The sequence below is a fragment of the Melopsittacus undulatus genome, chromosome 4 (assembly GCF_012275295.1).
Source record: "Melopsittacus undulatus isolate bMelUnd1 chromosome 4, bMelUnd1.mat.Z, whole genome shotgun sequence".
NCBI classification, from domain to species: Eukaryota; Metazoa; Chordata; class Aves; order Psittaciformes; family Psittaculidae; genus Melopsittacus; species Melopsittacus undulatus.
In genome coordinates, this window is record NC_047530.1 from 67,028,059 (window position 1) to 67,055,800 (window position 27,742).

Sequence of the window (27,742 nt, forward strand, 5' to 3'; positions counted from 1 at the left end):
GTCTGCCTCACTGTATAATATACAGATATTAACTGCTGGTCAAACCTGTACATTTTCCAAAAAAAAAAAAAATAAAATATTATTTTACAAGTTCATGTTGTGTTAGAAGGTTCGGAAAGTGGGTGATGGTGAGCAGCATAGTTTAAGTTACAGTTGCAGTGTAACTTTTTTACAATATAGAGTCATAAATGGGGTTGGGTTGGAAAGGACCTTAAAGATTTACCTATTTCCAGCCCCCTCCGTGGGCACAGACACCTTTCACTAGACCAGGTTCTTCAAAGCCCCATCCAGTGTGGCCTCGAACGCTTCCAGGGAGGGGACAGCTTACAGCTTCCTCAGGCAACCTGTGCCAGTGCCTCACTGCTCTTAGTAAAGAACAACTTTTAGTTTCCATCTACCCTTCCTCAGTGTAAAGCCATTCCCCCTTTTCCTAAGTAGACATATCCTAAGCATTTACATGTGTTACTATATGTGGCGAATCCTGTTTTGCCTTCAGTAGTGCGGTGCAGCAACCTGGTTGCAGCATTGCGGCAGGACCCCTGGCAGGGGAGAACGCGGTGGTGCGGTCGGGGAGCAGGGGAAGCCGGCGGAAGGGACCGACGGGACAGCGTCAACGGAAGGGGCGGGCAGGGGCCGGTGGCGGAGCAGCCGCATGGGTGGTGTGTGGGGCCGTGCAGCGCGACTGGGCTTACCTGCGGCACGGGCAGCGGCGGCCCCGGTGAGCGGCCGGCGGCGGCTGGGCTGGCTGCCCGGCGCCGGGGCGGGCCCGCTGCTGCTGCTGGCGGCGGCGCTGCCCCGCGGTCCCTGTCGGCTGCCGGTCACCCTCGGCGCTGCACCTCACTTCCTGCGCGCTGGGGCGGGGCACGGGTCTTTGGGCCACCGCTACGAGACGGGAAGCAGCGCTGCCACACAGCTCCCCGAGGAGCAGTCAGCCATGCCCGCCGCCGGCCCCGCCGCCAGCCCCGCAGAGCCGCAGGCGCCAGCGGGGGCCGAGACCCTGCGCCGGGGCCGCCGGAGGAAGGTGAAGGTGAGAGCGAGCGGGTGGGTGCACGCCACGTGCTGGGCGGGAGCGGCCATTTTGTACGGCTCGACCAAGGGCTGAGAGGGGATCGGGGGTGGGTCGGGCACGGGAGGTCAGGTCTGGAAGCCGACAAGGAGTGCGCTGGTTGGAGCAGGCGGGCGGCGGAAGCGGCTCACGGGCGTGACGCGTGCTTTGCTTCGGCAGGAGGAGACACAGGAGAAAAAGCGCCGGGAGAGGGTGAAGCGGAGAGTTAAAGCTGAGGGCGAGCAGGCCCAGCCGGAGGAGAGCGGGCTGGGCGATGGTGACCTTGAACCCCCCTTGCCTAAGAAGACAAAGAAAGTCAAGGAAAAGAGCAATGGTCTGGCCGGAGAGAGCAATGGTTCCGAGCATACAGTGAAACCTTCCGCTGTAAGCAACGGCGTGACGTCCCTGGCAGTACGGAGTGTGGCCAGCAGCACAGCCGCTGGAGAGCAGGACAGCGACACAGAGGTAATGTCGAGGCCGGAAGAGCCTTGTCTTGCTTAGTTTTAAGTCGTACTGGTAATGACACGCACTGAGTGCTGTGTGAGGGATGTGGGAGCGTTGTGCTGCTGCTGTAGGCACCATTTGCCACTCTTCCCCTTAGATTTACAGTACCTCGTCCTGGGCAATGAAGAGTGCCCAGCATCATGCCTGTTTGCCCAAGCTGCAGGTAGATGAGTGAAGCACAGCAGCATATGCACCATTCGTGGTAACTGTCTCTCCTTATGGTTTTCTCCTCGTGGCAAATGGCAAGGCATTTGAGGTGGCTTATCCTGCAGTGGAGGAGGCTAGCTAGCAGAAAATAAGTTTCCGTGTACTTGCTTCTCATTATGTAGCAACTTGGTTTGTGTCCTGCAGCATAAAGAGCAGTTTCTCACTGCTGCAGAGACAGTCACTGTCCCAGAAATGTGCACTGCTTTGTGTTGGTTGGCCCTTTGAAGGAGGTATTTGGTATCCTGTAAGGGAAGGTCATAGTTATCCTTATTAATCCCCACTTCTGGAGTTCTCTCTGTTCACATTTCATCCTTGGCCTGGCACGTATGTGTGAGAGGGCCCCAGTTTGCCTTCCCTGAATAGGGCCTTCTGTGGGTAGTTTCCTCTCGTTTAAGATGGGAACGTGATTCAAGAGAGTGCTTTGTGTACAACAAGAGTAATGGTGTGATCTCTTAGGTCTTTGAAGTAGAAACTAAATTGTGAATTTTAAGTAAGTATCTAATGGTGTGCAGAATTATGAAGCTGTTTGTGTGGTGTACTGAGTACATGTGATGTTCAGGGAAGTTCCTGCTTCACACAATGAATTGTGACACATGTTTTGCTGTGAAAAAGTTTTCTGATGATTTCAGTGGACTCCAGTTGAGACTTTTTAATAAATAATTTCACTTTCCTTACCTGTCAAGCATGTGTGCATGATGTGGTAAGATCACACAGAAGGTGCAGTTGTTTCATTTTGTTTTAATTGGATGTTAAAAGGTGGCGTAGGTATATCTTAATTAGGAATGAGACAGCAGTAGTCATGGTCTTGAACAAATTGTTGCAGGTAACAAAAGTAAGAAGAACTTTGACAGGATGTCTTTACTTAAGACTGTAAAACCAGGATTTGCTTGTCAGAATTCTGTCACACTGAGTGGTGCACCCTGTGTCAGTGTGTCCTGTCTTCTAATACTGGGTGGCTGGATTCAAGTTTCCCACTTTACGCTGTGATCTTTGTGAAGAACCTGTATCACAAGGGTTTTCCTTTTCTTTAAACAGAAAGGAGGTAACTGGTAAAATCATGGTGGTAAGGCAAATGCATAGCTTTTCTTGTGTGCCTATGTAGGGTATGTTATTTCTTCATCTCTTAGGGGCAGTGACTTTTATTTAATTTCCTCTTTTATCCTGTTAGGAGCTGACAGAAGAAGCAAAAGAAGGTGACTTCTCCAATTTTCCTCTCTCTCAGAACACCGTCAACCTTCTCAAAGGTTAGTTAATGTGTAAAAGAAATGTTTGTCCAGATTTGCATGCTGTTACCCATATAAGCAGAGACAGAAGCCAACAGTAATTGTCTTCCATTTATTGTGTGGTGAGAATATGCATGTGAGCGGTCACTGTAGATTCAAATCATCTACGGTTAAGTAGGAATAAAGTTTCAGTTCTGTTCAAATGCTTTAAGGTGAATTTGTTCTTCCATGGCGTGGTTATTCCTGGATACGCATTCTAGAGACAGGGTTTCTCTTGTCAGCATCATGCTACTTACTATGTATTTTTACTTCAAATCTCCTATCTGCTGTCTACAGTACCACTTCTTAAATAAGTATAATGGTGTTTTGTATATGAAGACTTATTTGGCTTCTGTAAACAGATAGTCTACAATTATTCTCATGCTTTCAGGCATTTTTATATCTCTTCTTGGTTAGTTTTTTTGAGGAAGTAATCACTGTAGAGTTCTTGTCCCGTGTGTTGGGAAGCTCTGTGATTCTTGTTCCTCAGGCAAAATTCTCTTTGATCCTTTACATTTTTCTTGCTAGGAAGTTTCTCTTGGCTTGTTTCACTTGTGCTGTGCAAAATCTCTCTGAAGTTTTAGAATGCTTTGACACAAACACCTTCACCTCCTCCCCACCTTTGGACCCAAGCTACCACAAAATCTTGGGCTGTAGCAGAAAAATGGGGGTGGGGGTGTTGTTTTTTTATCCCCTCTTCCTTTTCCGTTGTCTTTTGTCAAACATCACAAAGAATGCTCTATTTCTTTGTAGGTAACTCAGCTGTGTGTTTGAGGATGGGATACCTTTCGAGCTAGAGTAGGAGTAAAAGTAAAGATACATGGTTTTCTTCTATGTTGTAACTCCTATTGTGTACAGGATTTGACATGATATGCCCTACATACTCAGGCTAGTTGTATATGAGGGCTTCTCATCGTTCACCTTCTAATGAGACCTCTTCGGATTATCTTACAGCTCAAGGTGTAAAATACCTGTTCCCTGTGCAAGTGAGGACTTTTCAACCCATATATGATGGCAAAGATGTAATTGCTCAAGCTCGAACAGGAACTGGGAAAACCATTTCTTTTGCTCTTCCGTTGATTGAAAAACTTCAGAGTGTCTTGCTAGATGGGAGAAGAGGCCGCGCACCAAAAGTAAGATACCACTTACGGGCTAACATCAAAACCTTAGAATATGGGAGTTTTTGAAAGTGATTTTGTAATTGCTTTGAGGAATTTTGGGACTCTTCGCTCCTTTATTGGTGTTTGTAATACTGAACACTTTCCTTAGATCAGGAGTTACAGTGTGACAGATTTTGTAGCATCACAATGATAATGTGTTCATGTTTGGGGTTTCTTGTGTCTGCATTTGAGAGAGTGCTCAGGGCACTGCAGTAGTAGCTAGTGGACTTCCAGACTACTGCCCTCAGGAAGTCAGCATGCAGTTTTGGGGCTGAATCGCTTCCCTCTTCTGAGGTAATGTTTGAGTTAGCCGGACTTGTCTCCATTCATTGCAGTTGTTTCTTGCTATAAATTCCATGGTAGTAACTGAAAACTCTTGAGTTGTCTGTGTTTCTACCTTCCCCACCCCTCCATGTCTGAAGACTCAACGGGTGCAAATGGTGTTTACATTTCTACCTAAACTTAAGATGGAATCAATAATCAGATACCTGTGATCAGATACCCCCATGCAAATTAAGTATATATATTTATCATTAGACTGAAAAACCGCTTTTAAGATCTTACTATGCCAAATTGTTTAGTGACTGCTGCTATCCTTAGTACTGAACTGCACTTTTCATTGTTTTTGATAATGTTACTGAAGTGTCTACTTTATCTGTCTTTAACTTAAGAAAGAAAAACAAATACTGCTATTCTACATCTCAGTTACCTTGTAATGCTTGCCTTGTTTCTTCTTGCTGGCTATGAGGCTGTGTTGTGCAGGCTCCAAGTGGCAGGAAATGGGACGGTGGGCAGGTGTGGGCCCCTCTGTAGTGTAGAACAAGTATAGCATAAGAATGGAAGCACAGGCTGTTTAATGTGAAGTAAACCCTTTTCTCCTAGCACCCTCTCCCAACCACAGCTGCATTTTGTCTCTTTTTGCTCCCTCCAGGTGCTGGTTCTTGTTCCAACCAGGGAACTGGCCACACAGGTAGCCAAAGACTTCAAGAATCTCACGAAGAAACTATCAATAGCTTGTTTTTATGGAGGAACTCCTTATAAAGAACAGAGTAAGTAAACACTAGGGAATTACTAGTGGATTAGAGTTGACTATCTCCAAATGCATTTCATGAATGAAACTGATTTTTTTTTTTTTGCCTCAGAGTTCCACTTCAGTCAGGAATTGTGATATTGCTTTAAATGGAAACATACAGCCTGGGTTAAATTATTTTAATTCCAGTAAATCTTGTTTTAAAAGAACGGTTGTATGTCTGTGAAGTTACTGTCCTTTTAGTTTCTTGCTTTTTGTGGGGGTTTTGTGTGGACATACACTGGGATTAGATGACTGTCCAAGGATAAGAGAGAACAGTATATATGTGTGCAGCTCTGTCTCCAGAGGTAGCTGTGAAAAAAGAATTTATTTGAAACACTAGAGTCTTTACTGTAATAAAGCTCCAGAGGTTTCTGATGCTAGCTGATTGTTGCTTGGAAATTGGTGCATCTTACTATAATTTCGCCTGTGATTTAGCTGGTATTCCTGACAGGGCAACATGGACTGCCATCATACGTACTTGTTTGTAACCCAGCCTGGATGTAGTAGTTTATTCAGAGATTAATGTGGAGTGCAGTAGGTTTTCGGTTCTAAAATTAGAAGCATTGCTGTATATTGGTAACTCTTTGCCATGTTGTCTCTTAGCATACTGACACTGTGCTTGTTTTTCCATGTTTTCTTCCAGTTGATCTCCTCAAAAGTGGCATTGATATTCTAGTGGGAACACCTGGACGGATCAAAGATCACATTCAGAATAGCAAACTGGAACTTTCCAGCGTGAAGCATGTTGTTTTGGATGAAGTTGATCACATGTTAGACATGGGCTTTGCTGAACAAGTGGAAGAAATCTTAGGATTTGCTTATAAAAAAGGTAAATTATAACGTCAGGAGAGGGACAGGACAATATAGAAAACACAATTTGAAACCTGCTGGTGCACCCCCAGCTTGAATCCTTTATGCGATGATAGTATTGGACCTCAGAGAACAGAGTAAGGTAGAATTGGAAAAGGTTCAAAGCAAGGTGACAGATGGCTGAAGGGCTGGAATGGCATCTCTGGAAGGAGGGCAGGTTGAAAAGAGCGAATAAAAGCAACAAACACAACCTAAATCCCTAAGAAGATCCCTGAGAAATGTGACTGAGTGTAGGGTTAGGGTCATGGCGTTTCTGTACATCATGATCATCATCACATAAAGTTGACAGGGAATATTTGCTCTTTTCTGATGTAGTGGGCATTCAGCAAAGCCACCAGGTAGCAGGTACAGAGCAGAAGGAGGTGGTTTTAATAGTGTGAAATTCTTTGCCATGTTGTACTAATGTCAAGAGTTTTGAAAAGTGGCTTGAATTACTGGAAATAGAAATATCAAGGATTACTAAAAGCAAGGGTGTAACTTCTGGCTCTGGAAGCCACAAAGTGGTTCCTGGCAGTGTTTCTTCACATCTTGTGTCTTTGCCTGCTGTTGGAGAGAATACTATGAGCTTCATGGATCTTGTGTGTTTGACTCAGTAGAGCCACTGTCTGTACTTGTCTTTTACTTGACTGTTACATTCTCCTAATTTCTTTAGAGTTGGTCTTTGTCCTGGCAGCCAAAAAATAGAGATGATCTTCTAAAAAAGGAAATCTGTATAGATTTTGTAAGAGTTGTCATAATTATTCAATCTTAAAAATTTTCTTCATAACTGGAAATAAGTTACAGGGAATAACAGTGTCCTTTTGAAGTATGTGTTTTGTCCTGTCTGAAGGTAGGATGGACTTTTTCAAGATACTATTTTTATTAAACTGTTCTTACCTGGGGTAGTTCTTCTGTTGGACTGCAGTATCCTTTTTAGCCTGCCTTTTTCCTTCGCACAGTCATACTGTTCATAGGTAGTTATATTGGAATACCAGGCAAGGAGGGACCAAGACAAGTTCTTTCACGTATGTGGGAAGACTTGAGGCTTATCTAAACCGTTTTTAGCAGATGAGCTATAAATGTGCTTTGCATTTCTTCTCAGGCAAGATGAGGGATTCAGTTTGGTTCTGTTCATATCACTGTAATTTTGCCTTTGGTGTCTAAAAGGTAATAAAATGTTTTCATTGTTTCCGATTTCTTGTGGCTGGCTTACCACACATAGAAACATAGCAAGTTGAGAGCAACTCTTGCTTTTTTTATCAGTTCTTATGTTTCAGAGTCTGTTGTGATGGCTGTAATTGATGACCTTTCCTTGCAGGTTCTGAGAACAACCCTCAGACATTGCTGTTTTCTGCAACTTGCCCACGATGGGTGTATGATGTAGCAAAAAAATACATGAAAGATGATTGTGAACGGATTGACCTGATTGGAAAGAAAACTCAGAGAACTGCCACAACTGTGGAAGTGAGTGATTCTGCTTCAGAGTAGGGCAGGTCCTGAGCATCTGGCCTGGCTGAAACAAGGTCTGCACTGACATTACATAGGGGGGTCTGGAATTACTTCTCACTTGACTGACACACACATTTTCCAAGGAAAGCTTTCATATGGGGTAGTAGTTTGCAAGTTTAAAAAAAATCTTTCTGCATTTGTTTCTGTGTGTCCTATGTGTGGCTTAGATTTAACATAGATGGTTATGTTTCTTTGCCAAATAGCATTTGGCTATACAGTGTCGGTCATCTCAGAGAGCAGGAGTTCTGGGAGATATCATTCAAGTCTACAGTGGCAGCCATGGGCGGACCATTGTCTTCTGTGAGACCAAAAAGGAAGCAAATGAACTGGCTATGAATGCTTCACTCAAACAGGTACTGGTGTCTGAACAGAGAGCAGTCGTTATAGATGTTCAGGGGTTGAATGCCCTGAAGTAAATACAGTTGCAACTGTATAGATCAAGTTGTTTCTGTGGGTGGTTTTAAGATTTCTGAAAGCTGCTTCTAAAAGTGGAGCTTTAAAGTTAAAATACCTTCTTGGCTGTGATTATGAATTTTATTCCTTTGACTTGAAGGAAAGGAATCAATGGAAAGTATGAAGCTTATGCTAATAACCAGGAGATGTTAAGAATAATAATTAACAGGAGCTAGTACAGTGTGTATAGTCATTCTTGTGTTAGTGTGCTTTTTGGATTCCCATCTTTTAATGGTATTTATTATTTGAACAGTCAGTATCCAGGAAAATCAACTAATGTGATAGAATGGAATGTTCTTTTGCCCTTTGGTCAGAACTTGGGTGTTACACTGAGCAGGTTCTCTGTGCCTAACTTCAGTTACTTTCTTTGAGTGTGGGGAAAGGTGCTGGAATTATTTTTTTTCTAGAGAAAATCCTGTTTGATACTAATTTATGGAGAAGGAGCAATGGTGAGAATACATGGTTTGCTGAGTATCTGATAAATGTCATGTATTATCCACATTAAAATCTTGTGGCAACAATTTCTGTCTGTTGGCCCTGCTGCTTTCACAGTAAATCCAATTACTTTGTTCCTGTGTCAGTACATGGCACGTTTTGTTGGGGTTTTTTTATGCTAGTAAGTTATGCTTTAGCATGTTACTTGCTTGAATTCTGAGCTTGTGACTCTCCTCTTTCTCCTTGTCAAACACTTGACCTGTTTCTTGTCCCATTAGAAGTGGAGGTTGTTCAGATCACCCATAGGGCTTGGGCATGCCCTGGAAACTCATGCTTTTGTGAGTTTTGGGATGGCTTCTCATCGAAGGGTGTGAAGTCTCTTGGTAGCTCTTGACAAGCACTGGTTAACTAAAGTTGCTTCCACTTTTCTCAGTTGAAGTGAAAGCTGAAGTGGGCTCTTTTGGCAGACTGGTATGTTACAAACAATGACATTATGGTAAAACTACTACTTATGGATATTATTGTCCCAGAAAGGGATAAAACCACTTGGGTATCAGCTGTGTAATTATTTTCTTTTGCTCTGTACAATATTTTGGGGTTTGTACTAGACTCCACTGTTAAATGACATGTTAATGGTTTGTTTCACTAACAGGATGCCCAGTCATTGCATGGTGACATTCCACAGAAACAGAGAGAAATTACATTAAAAGGCTTTAGAGATGGTGTGTTTGAAGTTCTGATTGCAACAAATGTAGCTGCCCGTGGTTTGGATATTCCTGAAGTTGACCTTGTTATACAGTGTTCACCACCAAAAGTAAGTCATATGGACAAACTAAAATCGTAATACATTTTTTTGTGACAGAACAGTGGGTTACTTCTCTCTTTCGCCAGAATTATGTTCTCATTCACAGATAAAGTTCATTATTTGTAAACACAGGCCTAGAATTTCTTAGTTATGCTTTTGTATTTTGAGCTTTGAGTAAATTAGAAGTGATGGGCTTTGATTACTCTGGGAAGTTGTAGGATTGCTTTTGACATCATTCATCATTCATAGCGTTTGACAACAGCATTTCTGAATCCCTTCTAAACATTATTTTCATAACAATTCTAAAATATTCCTGCTGCCTTTTTCTTCTTTGGAAACTCATTTGAGCTTTTTTATTAACATACTTCCCCCCTTATGTCAATAATGTTTGATAAATTTGAGGCAGCATATCTTGGGCCACACAGTAACTGCAAGCCCAAGTGGTTTGTACATAATTTGGGTGTAGAGACCTAATGTATTGTTCCTTAGGTTTCTGAATTAGGATTTCTCTTGCATTTTCTCTTTTCCAGTGTGTAGATTTAAACAGTTTAAATAACTTTAGGTTTTTCTCCTGTTCTGTCTAAATTTCTGAAGGATGTTGATTCCTACATCCATCGTTCTGGACGTACAGGTCGAGCTGGCCGGACTGGGATCTGCATTTGTTTGTTTCAGAGAAGAGAAGAAGATCTTCTAAAACAAGTAGAGCACAAAGCGGTGAGTTGTACCTTAGACCTCTGTTTAATGAAATTACTTACTTCCTAAAAGACTCTTGCACTCATAGACTTTGTAACCATGGACTACTTAGAACTCCAGTGTGGAACTCATCCTATTGACTAATATGCCTAAAATGTTGATATTTTGTGTAAGTGCTTTTATATTAGCCTCATGGAATCATAGAATCATAGAATAGTTAGGGTTGGAAAGGACCTTAATATCATCTAGTTCCAACCCCCCTGCCATGGGCAGGGACACCTCACACTAAACCATGTCACCAAAGGCTCTGTCCAACCTGGCCTTGGACACCACCAGGGATGGAGCATTCACAACTTCCTTGGGCAACCCATTCCAGTGCCTCACCACCCTCACAGTAAAGAACTTCTTCCTTATAGCCAGTCTAAACCTCCCCTGTTTAAGTTTTAACCCATTACCCCTTGTCCTATCACTACAGTCCCTAATGAAGAGTCCCTCCCCAGCATCCTTATAGACCCCCTTCAGATACTGGAAGGCTGCTATGAGGTCTCCATGCAGCCTTCTCTTCTCCAGGCTGAACAGCCCCAACTTTCTCAGCCTGTCTTCATATGGGAGGTGCTCCAGTCCCCTGATCACCCTCGTGGCCTCCTCTGGACTTGTTCTAACAGTTCCATGTCCTTTTTATGTTGAGGACACCAGAACTGCACACAATACTCCAAGTGAGGTCTCACGAGAGCAGAGTAGAGGGGCAGGATCACCTCCTTCGACTTGCTGGTCATTCTTCTTTTGATGCAGCCCAGGATATGATTGGCTTTCTGGGCTGCGAGTGCACGCTGCTGGCTCATGTTAAGTTTCTCATTGACCAACACCCCCAAGTCCTCCGCAGCACTGCTCTGAATTTCTTTTTTGCTCAACCTGTAGCTGTGCCTGGGATTGCTCCAACCCACTCATGAGTCTGTTGATGTCAGCAGACAGTCTGTAACAGGAATGCATGAAGTATATCACACCTTGCATTACAGTCTGCATGTATATTCAGTGTGAAGTAGCTCCGGATTAACGAAGGCAGGAATGTAAAAGCTTTAGTCTAGCTTGAGAAATAACTTGTTTAAAGACTGCATTGATGGTATAAATAATAACTAGTGGTTTCAATGTGACTTAAACAGAGTTGAGTTGTAGAGTGTTAAACATACCTTTGGCTGTAATTTCTTTTCTTGATTTCAGGGGATTACATTTAAGCGTGTGGGTGTTCCCTCTGCTACAGACGTAATTGAAGCTTCAAGTAATGATGCCAAAAAGTAAGCTTATTTTCCTGTTCTTAAAAGATGTCTAGATATGTTACCAACAACAGTGCTGTTAACGCAAAGTTTTAAGGGAGCAGACCTGTATGTGAGCATATCTACTTACGTTGTAAGTCAGTTGCTTTGCATGTAGGTAATTTGTTTTCATAAGATGATATTAGTGAACTTCTGTGTGCTTGCAAATATTAACCTTTGTTTATATCCTCAAATCAATGGCAAAACGGGAATTACTGTCACCAAGGGAAATTTATTTCATCTACTCAGATGATACAGTAGCAGCGTGTAGAGAACACTTAGCCTGTTGAGGAGTTAAACTTTGCCCTAGTGAGGGCGTTATAGCCCTGTCCTGTGTTTCTTTGTATCATTGTATTCTAAGGGTGGGGGGTTTTTTATTCCCTATGGCTCCTCACATTTGCTGTCCCATTGATGGAAATAACATGGACAGAGATTATTATAATTAGTAAGGATTTGACTGGTGTAAAGGAGACCATGGACATGGTGTTGGGTTCACCATGTATGGAAAAATGGTGGGAGGTGCTGGTGAACCCCAGATAGCGTTAGAAAGGTAGCTGTTCTCCACTTTCAAGCTTGTTTTCACTGCCTCTCCCAGAAATAAATGATTTAATCAGGTTGCACTGAGAGCATTAAGTGCCTTGCCCCAGCCCAACAGTGGCATTGTAGTGGTTTGCTTCTCTTCCTTGTGAAGTAAAAGCAAGGGTACAGCCTTAAGAATGCTGATGTTTGAGAGCCTTCCCTTGATGTTTTTATCAGTGCTGCCAAACAGGCCATGTTGTACATCCTCAGTTTTGAACACATCTTTCAAGAGGCTTCGCTTAATGAGAATGTAGGTATTCAACATCCTCAAAGTGTTGAGTTAATGGAGTGGTAATGAAGCATGAAAGCCAAGGCTTTTAGAGATAATTTGTTAATCTTGAAAGCTGTCTATGTCTTAAACATAACTGCACTTCACACAGGCCTTTGCTGATCTATTAAACTTCTGTTGTCATCCATGTAGGTTGTTGGAGGCCATTCCTCCTTCTGCAGTAGACTACTTCAGAAAATCTGCTCAAGAGCTCATAGATGAAAAAGGGGCAGTTGCTGCCCTGGCTGCAGCTCTGGCCCATATTTCTGGGGCATCTTACATACAGCAGCGCTCCTTACTCAACTCAACTGCGGTAAATAACATTATACTTGTGTTAACAAGAATGGATAAATGAATTGCATACATTCGGTCAAGTGTGGCATCTTCTCAGGCTCTTTCAGTAGGGTTTCTGAGTAGCTTTTATCACCAGCTTCTGGTTTGTTGCTTGTTCCTTAATTGAAATCAGCTCATACTGGTACTATACAAGAAACCAGAAAAACTTGATATCAGTAAATTTTCTAAAATTAAAAGAATTTCTCCAGAGATCAAAGTTACAGAAGACTTTAGTCTAAGAGAATTTAATGACATTTTACAAGCTAATAGATGGGTTTGTGCTACTGTAGTTTTCCCTTCCCAGGAAGCTCTTATATTTCTGTAATATTTCAGTAAGTCTGTCATTTGATTACCTGATTTCAAAGAGAACTTTACAAGAAAAGTATGGCACTTCCTTTTTCTGATGCATTTAGGGAGAACGTTGCCTAGTTTGTATGGTAACATGATTTTGGAACTAGCGTGTGGCTGGACTATGCTTCTTGCATCAGTTTGGGACTTTTTTACCTGATTTTTAGCAGTAACGTACTGTATATATTGAATAAACGTGTCTCCTTCTGGCTAAAATGCAGAAATGCTCTTGGTCTTTCTGTCAATGGGCAGTACTATGTGAGATGTATGTCTTCATCTTCTTAGGAGGATTTTAGTTGCTTCGCTTTTGGGAAGTTAATTTCTTGTCATTGTAATGTAGTATTTAATACTAAGTTATTTATTGCGTAGTTCATTAGTTAGTGAGTTACAGGCTGTCCAACCAAGTTTAGTCTTACAAACATTTTTCTGTTTGTTTCCTGAAGGGCTTCGTGACCATGGTGTTGAAGTGTTCAATAGAAATGCATACAATGAGCTATGCCTGGCGAGGACTAAAAGAACAGCTTGGTGAAGAAGTGGATTCCAAAGTATCCTCAATGCGGTTCCTCAAGGGAAAGATGGTAAGATGGCCCAGCCTTGGGGATGAAGGGTGGGTGGGTGTGTTTGGCCAGTTTTTGCAGTGGTTGAGGCAGGTGGTCTGAATTATTAGTACAGAAATGTTGATACCTCACTCTGTCTCCATTTAATCTCATTTGTCAGAAAATGTTAACCTATCATGAGCCCCTTGAAACTGTTGTTTGTGTATTCATTATTTAGAACAGCCAACACCCGCCCCCAACCAAATAAAAAGCATTAAAGCTAGTGTTTTTAGACTCTTATTTGGATGGAGATTCTGCTCCTAAATGATAATGCAGGAATCTTTTCTTTGGGGGGAAAAAAGAGTGTTATCAGAAGTATGTATATAGTGGGAGTGCTTGTTTTGACCTTTGTATTGTAAGTTCATGCTAGTATTATATACCACCACTACAAGAAGACAGCTGTAAAGCAGTGAATGATGGACCTGAGCAGTACAGTGTTCACCTGACTGTCAGCCTGTGACATTTCTGACATTTGTCTCCTTTGCAAGCGTGTTGTCAGGGAGCTTGTGGTTTCAGATGATGCCTGTCTTTTAAACAGACAGGCTGATGGCAGGCAATGCTGCTGTCAGTGCAGAGCTTATAAAAAGCTTTTTGCAAAAGACCATGATTTCTGCCATTCCTGGTTTCTACACCTAGTGTGTATAAGTGGTTGCAGTTGCTGCCTGCCTGGAGCTCTGTGTGTCTCCATTCTTGGATGTGTCTTTGGAAAGCAAATGGCTTTTTTTTTTTTCCCTGCTATAGGGGGTGTGCTTTGATGTCCCTGTTGGTGAGCTGAGTAACATACAGGTAAGTTCTTATAGTCAGAATTGGCTTTAGAACCTGAGGATTTTAAATTTGGTTGCTGTGTATAGGGTATAATACAGTAGGATAAAGTTTTTGTTTTAATGAGGATGTTGCACAAGCAACAGTCATTAGAACAAGCACAGCACAGTCGTTAGAAAATACCTTGTCATGTCCCTTTCTCATTTCAGTTCTTAGTATTTTTTTATTAAACTAAATCCTTTGCTCTTTGGCTACTCTTGTGTTTGACCTCTCCAGTGTACTTGAGAGTTAACCAGTTTTCTGTTGACTTCACTCACTCTTGTCCTTTTGTGATAGTTTATCCTTTGTCACAGGACTGAGTTGTCTCCCAGGAGCACTATGCTGGCCTATTTTGTTACGGGTGGGATTTATCTGGAAATGCCTTATTACAAGGAAGATTGAATGCAGTAGTTTACCTTGGATACACCTGCAGTCCCATGACATCCGGTTATGTTGGGTTTTTTTCAGGAACAGTGGACAGACACCAGGCGTTGGCAACTGTCAGTGGCAAAAGAACTGCCTGAGCTGGAAGAGTGCCCCCAGGAGGCAGGACGAGGGTTCTCCAGGTTCGGAAGTGGGAGGCAAGGCGGTGGCGGCTTCAAGAGAAACAACTGGTTTAAGAATGGAAACCGATGGCACGATCTTAACAACTGACTTGATTAGCCTCTGGTACAAACGTGGACTGAGCTGACTTTTATCAAAGAGTAAAAACCTGCTCGCCGTTCCTCTTTGTCCTTATTCCTTGGTAAAGCGCCTGTCTGAGTATCCCCAAACATCATGTTTGCTGAAATGACTGGCTTTTGTTTTGTTTTTCCCAAAGTTTTTCTTTTTGCCCAGCTGGCATTTTTCTGCTGTTTAAACTAAACTGAACGTCTTGCATGCCTCGGGAAGATGAGTGTTTTAGTGGAAACTTGGTGCAGTGGGGAACAGCGCTTCTGAGCACGGACAGTTACCACACCTTGCCTGGTTAACAGCTCTTACATTAAAATATCTAAGAGAAAAAAACAATCCAGAGAACTGTGGGATCAAGCCCTCCACCACCCTTCCTCTAGCATGTACCACGGGTGCCGGGTATCGGTGGCCGCTGTGGCGCTCACGCTTGTCTGCCACCATCTGCTGATGTTAAGCGCTCGGTGCCGTTAGCCCGCAGCTCCGGCACGGGGAGGGCTGTGGGGAACCCCGAGTATTGGAAAGCGCAGGAGCGGGGGGCTGCGGGACCGCCGCACTGTGGCAGCTATGACAACGGGACGGGAGGCGGGGCCGCCCTTGCAGCGCGGCGGCTATTGGAAGGCGGTGTCAGGTGGCGGCGTGCGTGACGCAGGGCTGGTAGCAGAGGGAAGATGGCGGCGGTGGGGGGCTGCGGGTGGGCCGGGGTGTGCGAGAAGTTCCGGACCGCCCGGACGCTGTCCACCGTAGAGTCCCGCAAGGACCCGGAAACCGACCCTTACCGCTCCAAGTACAGCGCCCGGGCTCTGCTGCAGGAGGTCAAGCAGCTGCTGAGCGCCGCCGAGGAGGGCGACGAGGCGCGGCTGCTGGCTGTGCGGCGGGCTGTGCTGGAGTACGAGCTGGGTGTCAACCACACCGACACCGAGGAGCTGTCGGCCGGAGAGGAGCACCTGCAGCGCTGCATGCAGCTCCTCGAGCCGCACCGCCTCTCCCCAGACTGCGTCTCCCTCTACATACAAGCCCAGGTGGGCTGGGGCTGTGAAGGCCGAAGGGGGTGTCGGTAGTGCGGCTTCGCAGCCTGCAGCCGGAGGGTCCGGGGGGTCCAGGGAGAGGGCGTTTGGGTGGCGTTAGGCGTTGGGCTCTGGCGGAGGCAGGTGCCTTGGCTGTGGGCCGAGCTGTGTGGTCCCTGCAGGGGCTGCAAACGGTAAGGGGGATTTGTGGCGCTTCAGTCGCTTGAAGGGTATGGGTTTTTCAGCACCAGCAGCTCTGGCGTTTATTTCTTGCTCGAAGAAATTCACAGGTGGCAGCTGTGGATGGATGTCATTGTTCTAAACATGCTGCTGATGCTTCTGAGTGTGCAGAGCATCTAAGTGATAGATTTCTCGTAGTAGAAAGTGGGTGTTGACAAAGCAGTGTACTCTTCATCATAGACTGAGGCAGAACTTATAAGAACTCATTATGTCCGGAACTTGCTTTGTGATTCCTTAGCTGTCATTTTGTTGTCCAAGTAAAGTTGAAAGATGTTTCTATTTATGCCATTTACCTGAAAAGGTAAATTTTTCTCAAAAGTTGTCACTTACTGCTTTTCATTCTTGCCTGTTAATTCTTAATCTGTTATATTATGTTCCAGACCAGTAAACAGAGTTTTGTAAGGCTACAAGTAATACTCAGTTCATTGTGAAGAAAGCAATACTGTTAACAAAATTGCATCTTGCCAGATGAAGATTCACAAAAGGCTCAACAGCTTTATCATGGTAGCTGGTATAGAGTTAGATATTTATCTGGACTTTAAGCAGAGCAGTTACTTGATGTTTCTGTGAAAAAATGGCTGCTCTAATTAGAAAAGGCTTGGTAGTGCTTCCTTGTCAAACACCGACATGCTGTCAAGGGATTGTGTGTTAGGTAGAAAGGCGCTAGTTAAACAGTGAGTTTACCTGTCTTACAAATCTGTAACTTGTTACAAGATTGGAGGTTTCTTGAGCAGCCAGTCAAAATCAGATAACCTTTTCACACTGTGTGTTCCTAGGAAGTTGTTGCTTTTGTGGCTGAGTGCCAAGAAATCAACTGTGCTTTTGAACTTATGTGACGGAAAGCAGCATTTCTCTCTGTTGGACAAAAGTTTGCATGGATTTTCCTGTTTTGGGGCCTTTAGGAATGGTGTGGTTTTAAGCCCAGCTGGCAACCCACAAACCAAGCAGTTGCTTGTTCACTCCCTCCCCTTCTTCCCCCACTCCCAGAGGGATGGGGAGGAGAAGTGAAAGAATGTAACTCCCACAGGTTGAGATAAGAACAGTCCAGTAACTAAAGTATAACACAAACTGCTACTGCTACCACCAATAATAATAATGATAAGGGGAATAACAAGGGAAGAGAATACCTCTCTGGGCCGTTTCTATAGCCCTACTTCTAACTTCCAAACTTCTACATAAGATTGTACATCATAGTTTCTGCCTAATTAAATTTGGTCTGGTCCATAGCTTGGCTGCGGGCAAAGTATTTCTGCTCACAAACATCATGTAATATGGTGCTTTCTTATAAAAATAATAAAAACAATGAAATTAAAAGGGGCACAGGGCTGGCACACAACTACACTTTCTAACTCTTGAAGTTTTGTTGCTTTTATCTATGCTGCATTTTATAACAACACAGCCTAGGAATTAAATTAGCTCATTAGACAAAGATTGTTAATGCCTCCGCCTTACTAATAAAATTAGAGGTACTTTTTGTAAAAGGTGGGTTCACATGTACAGTAATCTTACTAAGTAACATTGCTGTAATTTAAATTTGAAGGCAGTATTCCATAGTTTTTGCATTCTAACGATTCTTTTCATGTCATTTCATAGTTGAAAATACACAAGCATTCATTCCTTGCATATCTTTTTTCGATTAAATTTTCTACAGAATCATGATGACATATTTCTAGTTCCTTGGCTCTTTTAATGACGTTTTTATATTATATAAAAGCTGCATGAATGAGATGCGTGGAAAAAGATCTTGTTTGAGCAAGCCAGTCCTTACATAGCAAACACAAAAAAGGTGCAGGATATGAGGTGACTTTGTTTGTATTTGCTGCTGTGTGGGAATCCTCTCTTTTGAGCAACTTGTGATATGGTCATGATTTTTGCTTTTTGAAATCCATTATATTAGAACACCTGTATATAAGGATGAGGACTGATAAATTGCTTGGAGAAAATGTGTAATGTAAATGAAACATAATGGGAAAATAACTGATGAGTTTTTCCTTTTGCCTTAAGAACAACTTAGGTATCCTGTGGTCCGAAAGGGATAAAATTAAAACTGCGCAAACTTATCTGGAGTCTGCAGAAGCCCTGTATAACCAATACATGAAAGAGGTACTGTGTTTCTTATTAATATTGTGGTAGCTTTTACTTTCATGTGCCACTTACAGTTTTAGTAATCTTTGAAAAAAAAATCATGTGATGCAGCTTGGGTTTCTGGCCTTTATACTGGCTGCTATGATTCTTCTGAAATTGATTTGATTTGTACTGCTGGCATAGAAAGAGGCAATCTAGAGGATCACTTGCTCATTTCAAAATGGACTTATTCAGGTAAACAATTGTGCTCAAAATTAATGGTCCATTTTGAAAGCTCATTGTATTGATAATCCAAACTTGAAGCCAAATAGAACATATTTGCTTTTTTTGCTCTGACTGTGCACAGTGTTGCACAGGAGCAATTAGTTTAGCTCCATATCCAAGAGGACAGTCTTATAAACAGTTAAACTTCTCATGCATATTAAATAGCCTTTTGAGTTGTGGATTGACAAAGACTCTCTTGTGCTATTTTTAAGTCTTTTGCAAAGCTGTTCTTACACTCATTTGCCTCAGGGACAGTTTGTGAGTGAGCTAAATACATTTGAAGCCTTAAAGGAGCAGAATCTGTGTCTCAGGACAGCTATAAATGTTGGATGGACCATAGTTTCATGAATTTACAGTTCAGGTTTTACGTAAACTTGGTTCATAAAGAGGACTTGAGGTCCATGTAGTGGTGCAGGATTTTTAGGATTTATACAACCCTGTCAACATTAATCATTCACAAATAAGAAAAGTTTGAATTTACATTTCTTAACATTCCCTATTTTTAGGCTATTTGGATGCCTTCCTGTCTGGGAATCTTAGGTAAACTGTTGATGATGGAGGTGTTTCCTGAGCTTGTGGGTTTAGTTGTTTACTGATGGGGTCTAGTTAACTTACAAATTGGTTGGGGTTGGTTTTTCCCCCTTAAAGCACTTAGAGCAAAACCAAGGCAAGTAACTGTTGTAGCATTGTAACAACACTTTGCTATTAGCAAAGCTGTTTGATTGTTTAGTGCACTATGGTGGAAATCTGAGGGTGTGAAACCTTATGAGCAGCGGCTTGGGCTGATAAAGGAGACTTGCAGAGCTCTTCCTAGTGGTAATTAAAGGCCTAAATCTTGACATTAGAGGATAAATATGTAGATACAGGAAGGAGGCAAGGGTCTTGCTTACAGTGTAATTTCATTTGTTTTCTTTGCAGCAATATATCTGTAGGCTTGCCAGAATGTACTCCAAATCTTGTTAGGTTTGGAAGTTTTTGGAAGGTTGTAGGCCTTCATAGCTAAAGAAAGGGTTATAAATTCACATCTCAAAAACTAATGAGTTATAAACAGAAACACCTAAAGATTAAAAGATCATGTAAAAAAAATCTACACCTCTCTGGTAGGTTAAACACACTTTTATGTGTTTGTCACTATCTGTTTCAGACATACCTGGTCATCTTTGAAGATGAATAAAACATTTCCTTTAAAAACAAGCAAACAAATCCATTCATGATTTTTTAGTGAGAAGTACAAACATAAGAATATTTTTTTTCCCTATAAAGTGAATAGATTCCCTACCATTGCTTCTGCCTGAGTCCCTGTTATCTTATGAAGAGTGTTTCTCTGGATTGGTTTTTATCTGTTGCCTTACTTTGTCTTGGGCTTCAGAAATTATTGGCGTTGTAATGGATGGGAACCTAGCTGAGACTTGATCTCTCAAGACTGAGAGATATAACAAAAGTATGTTTTTTGTCACAGTGTATTCAGTAGAGTATATATATTTGTGTTCATCATAACTGTTGGAAAGAGGTACGTACACAGAGGTGTGCAGCTGTTTTACAACATTCATACTCGGCTGCATCGGGGCGTGTGGCCAGTGCTCACAGTGTGGGCAACCCTGAACAGCCCCACTAATAAACAATTGGAGATCTGGCATAAAGCCAGTTGTTCTTCTAAGAGTAAAAAATGGGACCCTCCTGTGGCTGAATCTGGAGCCGCATCTATGGGTGAACACACCATGTAGGTATTTTCCCAGTTACCTGAGACTCCTGGCATTGGTCGCAATGGGGCTTCCCAGCTTAAAGTGTGGGCCTGGATGATGATTCAGTGGTATTTGGTTATGTATTTCTTCTTAATCTCTATTCTCTCTGTGCAGTAATGATTTGATGCATTGCTAATTTTCTTCTGTGCTTTTATATAGATATATATGTTTGCTTTATTGTACTTATTTACTATGTATAGATATATACCTGATTAATGTTAGTGTACTTGTTTAATAAACTGTTCATATTACACAGCTAGTGTGTGGTCGTTTTCTGGCATACCCTGCCTGTCAGCAGAACAGAGGTTAAGAAAGTGCTAGGAAAGTTGCATACTAAACTGGGGTCTGTTGCTAGCAGGTATGTTAAACATCCTTCTGGATTCACTGTTTAGTGGCAAAAAGCCACTTTTAGAAAGACACCTTTATTTAAAATGTTTTAGAATTGGCATCTGAAGTTATTTACAATTACAAATTAACATAGCACAGACTAGTAGAACTTTGCCCTAAGCAATGTTAATCTCTTGGATTTGCCAATTTTGAATCTAACTTTATTGATGATTGTTTTAAGGCAAGGTTTAACAGAGCAGTGCTGAAAGTTGTATAGTTGTCTCTATATGGATTCTGATAGAACTCATGGTTTAAAAAACAGAAAAGCACACTTCTGAATGAAATAGTTCACATCATTAATAACTTGTATGTGGGTCATGTCTTGTATCAGAATTCAGCAGCTTCATCCTCCAAAGACATTGCCTGTTGTCTCATTCATATATTTGATTAGTCTTACTAGCTTGTGAATCAAGGGAATAATTTCACAGCAGTGAGTCTTTGCAGCAGGTCTGCTGAGCTCTGCCTGCACACAATGTTCTTTGCAGTACTTCCTGCAGGATGGTTTCTTGTTACTGATTAGTGCACTTGGGCAAACGAACATTTCACACTAGAAGACATGCTTGGTATTACATTGATGCTTTAAAAAACATCATGTTGTGCAAAATAAAGACAATTATAGCCCTGGAGAATCCAGGTTGAATGTTTCTGGTGCTGACAGCTAGCATTGCTTTAAAGTGTGTAAGCAGAAGTCTTCTATAAGCTGAAAACTGTAAATATCTGTGGAATTGTGGTTTTAATTCTCTAGATCTCCTGAGTTTTGTGGAATTGCTCGAGAGTTGTGACATTGAGATAGGTGTAGATGTGTTACGTGAAGTTTTGTTGAATTTGGGATTGAAAGAATGTAAGTCATCTGCAGCCGGAAGAGGGAGCACTATGTTACAAAGTAATATAATATATCATGTATCCTTGCAGGATGGAAATCCTCCTCTGGATCCCAGTGAACATTTCATGGCAGAAGAAGAAAAACTTACAGACCAAGAAAGATCAAAAAGGTGGGTGTGTAGCAGCATACCTAGAATATTGTTACTTTTGTGATTTGTATGAGGGTGTATTTTAGGAGGGGGAGGAAGGGGCTGGGGAGATGAAATCTAAACAGACTGGTGTTTTCCCAGATTTGAAAAAGCCTATACGCATACTCTGTATTATCTGGCACAAGTCTACCAACACCTGGAGATGATTGAGAAGGCTGCTCAGTATTGCCATACTACTCTTAAACGACAGCTAGAGTATTGTGGCTACCACCCAGTAGAATGGGCACTCAACGCTGCTACTTTGTCACAGTACTATCTCTCTAAGGTAATATACCTAATGTTTTTCTGCTGTAATTATATCATAAATGTAACTATCAAATGAGACAATTGTTTAAACAGCTGTTTGTGGCAGGACTCCATGTTGAACTAAAAATGTTTATCTGTCAAACGACAAATTGTCTTCTGACATGAAACATATGTTAGTTTTTTCTGAAGAGGACACAGTGGCTTTCTTTGGTGGTGTGATGGCAATGGGAAAAATGAGCAGGGGTGTAGGCTTAAGAAAAGTTCTATAGTTAATGATGTATCAGCAGTGATGTAACATGATGTTTATAAGTAAAACTTTAAGGTTATAATAACTTTTCAATTGTTTCTTATATTGTTTTCTAACAATAAAGATAATAAAACCAAAAACATCTGAGGGTGAAAATATTTCACGTTGTATATATCCTATAAATTATTATCCTTTGTACCTTACGCATGCTTAAGATTTGTTTGAGCCTATGTGAACATTAAAGTATGTGAGATGGTAGCTGTTTGGTTCTCTCTTGAGTCTGTTGACTATATAATCTACCGTGTTACAAAATACTTCAGTTTTATTTGGGAGTTTCTGTATTCTGGACTATTCAGATGCTCTTTTCTGATGCTTAAAAGGCTTCTGCCATACTTAAGCCAGTTAATGCTGATTTCAGTAGTAACTTGTAATTTCCATGTCTTTTTGATGCATTGATAGCACTAATCATTAAACAATGCACTGCCAAATATGAGTAAAGGAATCTAAATCTGACTCATAATGTTGACTTGTGTGTCTGGCTCTTTCCAACTAACAGCCCATGATAAAGTCTTTACCACAAGACATCACTTCCTTTACCACAAGGAAGTGACAGTAACATAGATCAGAACAGTGAGAATGTTCACAATATGTTGTTTAATATTGAAAGCAAGGCTTGCTTTTGTGGCTGTGGTAGAGAGAAAATGGTTGGTTAAAAAATACTGTATTCAGTAGTGGATGTGGAAAAATTGTCTTTTCTTCCAGTGTGCAGGAAGAGAGTGCTCCAGAGCCTCTTGGTTCTATGATTTCACTTGTATTCATGTATCTTTACTAACTGAGGAGAAGGGTTTATCCAAGCTGAGAGCAGTGCTTGGGCTGCTTATACCAGTGATAAAAGCTGCTATTTCTGTTTCTCTCAGCAATGTTTTATGGAGTCCCGACATTGTTTAGCAGCAGCCAGTGTCGTCTTTAGCCAGGCTGGACAGGTGCCATCTGCTGAAGACAGTAAGTTCATATTAAAGTCTTGAATAAAATATTGTAAAGTCATGATAAATGATGTTTAAAAATGAAGTCTAGCGATATGTACAAAACTTATATTTTAAGTAGTTAGTAAAGTGGGATGTTTCTGAAGAGCTGCTGCACTGCTGGCTAGCTATGAGATGCTGGTGTTTCAGAAAGCATACTGGAATAAAAGTGAAATTTTAAACCAGTACCTGTTTCAGTAGTGGTGATATTGCCATTTGTCCATTTGTCCTTGTACATGTGCTGAAATGCAGCTGTCCTTTGCCTCTCAGTGTCCAGAGGGCAATGATTGAATGAACTAAACCAGGTGCTTGGGAATTGTTTTAAAAGAGGTAGGGAAACTCAGCATTTAAAAAACCCAAATCCAGAACGTACTTGGTACTTGTCTTTTGTTGTTGGTTGTTGCAGCTCCATTAACAATTATTTTTAGAGTTGTAGCTCGCCTGCTTCTTGTTTTGGTTATTGATGCAAAGGAACAACTTTGAGGTTCAGTGTGAAGATCAGTAAGAGAAACCTGCAGAAAACCAACCATAGTTTAAAGGACCTGTGGTTACATGATGGTATCACTCATCTGTCTGAGCTTAATCTTTGCTTATTTACAGCACAGCCTTTTACATTCTGTGTCTTGGGCAACTGAAAGTTTCAGATCAATAGAGCTTTAACTCATGGAGAGTGAGCAACTATTCAGCAAGCCCCTTTGTTAATTCATAACCAGTATATTGACTGTTCAAAGTCAGATTTAACTTCTACTGACTTGAGCTGTTTACAACACAAACTCTATAATCCACTGATGTTGTTATTTCAGGTTAAAATATGACCTGAATAGACCCACTTGAGTTTGTTTTAATTGGAGTTCAGTGACAGTACATTAATTACTTTTAGTATTTCTCTTAGCTCAAAAATACAGAATTCTGTGCAGTTGCCTGTCTTATTATTGAAGTACTTTGAGGATGATTTCCAAAAGCTTTTTAGTTTCAGTGAAAAGAAGGCTGTTGAGTCAGGTGATGTGGATCTGTTATGTTGTTTGAAAGCAGGGCTATTACAAAAATTCCGGTAGGTCTGAATCAGTGTTTGTGGGCTTCCATAGCTACCTGACTGTGCAGTTGTCAGAGCTCATTAATATGATACTTAAGCCAAAAGGTTAGGTTATGTTTTTGATAGGTGTGTAGAAACATACAGTTAGTTACAGTCTCAAATTCAAATGCAAGATGGGAAGTGGTAGATAAGAGTCCTATTTTTAATTGTCCTTTATAAATTCCTTGTGTGATTTTTTTCATCAAGTCAACTAACTTCTGTGTTGACTTTCTCCTGCACCAAATAGGAGCAGCAATATTTGTATTTGTTTCAATGGAGTAAACATCCTATTTTCCCTTCCTTTTCACTGTACAGAGAGCTGGCCTGTGGACTTGAAGATCATTAAGCAGAAAGTTCTAACTTACAGTAAGGCTAATGCACAGTCAGCATTAGCCACTCTCAAGTACATTTATTTTATCATGTTAATTGGAATATAAGCAAACACTGAGGTATTTAGTAAAGGTGCCTTTCGGTAATGCAGCAACAGTTCTTGTTTCCACAATAAGAACAACTTGACTGGCTCTGATGAAAAATAATGAACACAATGGATCTAAGTCTAAAGTTGGCTTTTTTTTTTGGTGAAAGGAATGTTAGCATCCCTTTATTAGCAAACACACTGCCCTCTGCCTAGAGACTGGGAAATGAGTTTTCTCTGAAATCCACTGAGTTTCTGAAGATGTTATCTTGAGACATCAGTAGGGCTGCTACTTACGAATTTGGGAGAAAAATACAGAAGTGTAGAGCTAATAAATCTTATACTTGTACCAGGTAGATTAATCAAAGGCAGTTTCCCTTACTTTTATTCCTTTTTTTTGTAGCAAGTTTGGGGCCTATTGCAATACAGATGTCCTGAGAAACGGTTGGCAGGAAGCTGAATCACAGCTGATTCCTTGCTCTTGTTACAAAGAGACATGAAAACCTTTTCTAGTAAAACATCTTCAACATCAAAGGTTGTCTGAAACATACATTATGATATTTTTTGGGTTTGGTTTTTTTGTTTGTTTTTTTTTTTTTCCAGTATTCATGCATGTTAATCTATATGGTTTCTACCAGAATGACAGTTGACAGGATTACTATATAAACTGTCACGGAGAACATGTTTCTGTCTAGGGATAAGGAAAAATTAGCTACAAGTAACGTGTTCTTTGCTTGTAACATTTGAGCTTGCTGGAGTGTTTTGAGCTCTCTTAAAAGTTTTTTGTGTTGATGTCCATTAAATAGATGAAACGGATCAAGACCAACAGGACCTTCGACAGAGGAAAGCTGAAATTGCAAGGTGCTGGATTAAGTATTGCCTGAATCTCCTGCAAAGTGCTCAGAAATTACTTGAGGTAACCAAACATCTGTAGCTGTCATTGTTTAAAAGCAAACGAAGTATATTTTGATGTTTGTCACAGGAATCAATTAGTAGTTGGTAGTAAGTGATAAATAATTGCCAATGAATGATACAATGGCTGCTTGCACTGTAGCAAGTGTTTCACAGTATGCTTTGGCTTCAATGCAGCAGTTGGAAATAAGCGCGGATGGGAGATCAGCTCTGTAGTGTAATGAACGTACTGCTTATACAGCAGCTTTGCAGATTTTCCTCTTCTGCTGCATTTTCTTGCAGCTTGATTTGGCAGATTACTTCTTATTTAGCTGCTAGTCAGAACATCTTAAATGGAACAGTTTTGTATGCTGGTGTTCTCATTCAAGCATTCATTTAAATGTTCATTTGAATGTTTAAAACTCAGCATGTGCTGAAATGCTTTGCAGAAGTAGGGCATTTGGGCTTTAGAGGTATTGTTTTGGCTATATTGTCCCACAGGGCAGGGAGACTAAATTAAGTCTTAGGTTTTTACAGAATAGAGACTGTAATTAAATTATTTTTGTGAATAGAAAGTCTAATATGCCAGTGCATCTTCTCTGCTGTCTTGGTGCTGTCTTGTTTATGTTTCAAAGGTAACTCATAAATAATATGATTCAGTGTACATCTCTCTTCGTAAGCCATGTGCATTTTTAATGAGTATGCTTTGTCATTTCAGGATAATATAGGAGAACTGGATCCAGACAGGCAATTGGAACTTAAAGCCCAAAGGAAAAAAGAAGAGGATGAAAAAGAGAAGGGCAGAAAAAAAGCTGTCCTTTTTGGGATGAGTGATATATGTGACTCTGTCTTAGCCATGGAAGAGAAAGTGAGCAGTGTGTATCCTCTAGATTTTCAAGAAGCCAGAGAAATCTTCCTAGTTGGTCAGAATTATGTTCAGGAAGCAAAAGAGTTCTTTCAGGTTGATGGTTATGTTACTGATCATATTGAAATTGTTCAGGATCACAGTGCTTTGTTTAAGGTACTTGCTTTCTTTGAAGAAGACTATGAGAGGCGTTGCAAAATGCACAAGCGTAGAATAGACATGCTGGAGCCTATATGCTCAGAACTGAATCCACAATACTATCTGTTGATCAGTAGGCAGCTTCAGTTTGAACTAGCTGACACCTATTACAAGATGATGGATTTAAAGGTAGCTATTGGTAACAGGCTAGAGGAGCTAGACTCCCACACAATTAAAAAAATTAATTCTCTGGCTCAGTTTGCAATCAAATATTATGAACTCTTCTTAGATTCTTTGAGGAACCCGGATAAGGTGTTTCCTGAAGTGCTCAAGGAAGATGTCCTTCGTCCTGCTATGGTGGCGAAATTTCATATTGCACGACTATATGGTAAGCTTATTACTTCGGATAGCAAAAAACAACTGGAAAATATGCAGACGTCATTGGAATATTACACTTTTCTGGTAGACTATTGTGAGAAGTATCCAGATGCTGTCCGTGCCATTGAAACTGAACTAGAACTCAGTAAGGAGATGGTGGGTCTTCTTCCAACAAAAATGGAGAGACTAAGAGCAAAGCTGTCTCCATTTATATAAATACTTGCTTTGAAGGGAATGTGCACTTTTAAAATGGTATCTGTATAAACCAGTGCTGTCAGACACCTTCTGTACTGATAGAACTAAGGTGTCTACAGTTTGGCAGTCCACCTAGAGCCTGCAGTAGTGTAACTTTGTGAAAAACTTGGGTCTCTCCTATTCAGTAGCTCACCCACACTAATGGTATAAATTTTAAATGTAAAGTGAATGTTCAGCTAATGCTCTGTATTGTTTATCCTGTATGTCAATATAAACCTTTTCTCTCTCAGTCTTTTTTTTTTCCTTTGACATATGGTTCGGTTTCTAAGTGTAGTTCTGTCTGAAGATTCTTTCTTTTAAGAGAACGTTTCTCCAGCAAAAATTTTTGTAAGAAAACTGAGGCACAATCTTCCAACTAGAATATATTTTATGTCTTGTAACATTTGTCCCAGAAAACTTTATCCATAAGAAGGGAACTTTGTTGTTTTCAATATTTCTTTTGTATGTCGCTCAGTGTTTTCTTTTTTCCCCTGTTGATCAAAATCTAGTTGATAGAAGCTCAATAAATGGACTACTTGGATAAACATTTTTTTTTCAGAGTCCTTAGAAGTCTGTTGCC

The 27,742-nt window shown here is 41.2% G+C and overlaps 2 protein-coding genes across 2 annotated transcripts; both read left to right on the top strand.

Moving 5' to 3' along the window:
• The first annotated feature begins 634 nt into the window (after positions 1-634).
• On the top strand, positions 635-15,019 carry LOC101870455 (nucleolar RNA helicase 2-like). Its single transcript, XM_031053333.2, has 15 exons — positions 635-1,027; positions 1,226-1,510; positions 2,925-3,000; positions 3,973-4,151; positions 5,110-5,227; positions 5,894-6,079; positions 7,418-7,563; positions 7,812-7,961; positions 9,149-9,310; positions 9,896-10,015; positions 11,213-11,286; positions 12,305-12,464; positions 13,276-13,410; positions 14,170-14,214; positions 14,698-15,019. Exons 1-15 carry the CDS (start codon positions 653-655, stop codon positions 14,881-14,883), a joined length of 2,397 nt encoding a protein of 798 aa, XP_030909193.2. The 5' UTR covers positions 635-652; the 3' UTR covers positions 14,884-15,019.
• Positions 15,020-15,554: 535 nt separating this feature from the next.
• Positions 15,555-27,712, top strand: KIFBP (kinesin family binding protein). The gene is made up of 7 exons (XM_005153686.3): positions 15,555-15,920; positions 18,150-18,248; positions 21,536-21,615; positions 21,736-21,919; positions 23,065-23,149; positions 25,463-25,572; positions 26,266-27,712. Exons 1-7 carry the CDS (start codon positions 15,570-15,572, stop codon positions 27,142-27,144), a joined length of 1,788 nt encoding a protein of 595 aa, XP_005153743.1. The 5' UTR covers positions 15,555-15,569; the 3' UTR covers positions 27,145-27,712.
• Positions 27,713-27,742: the final 30 nt, after the last annotated feature.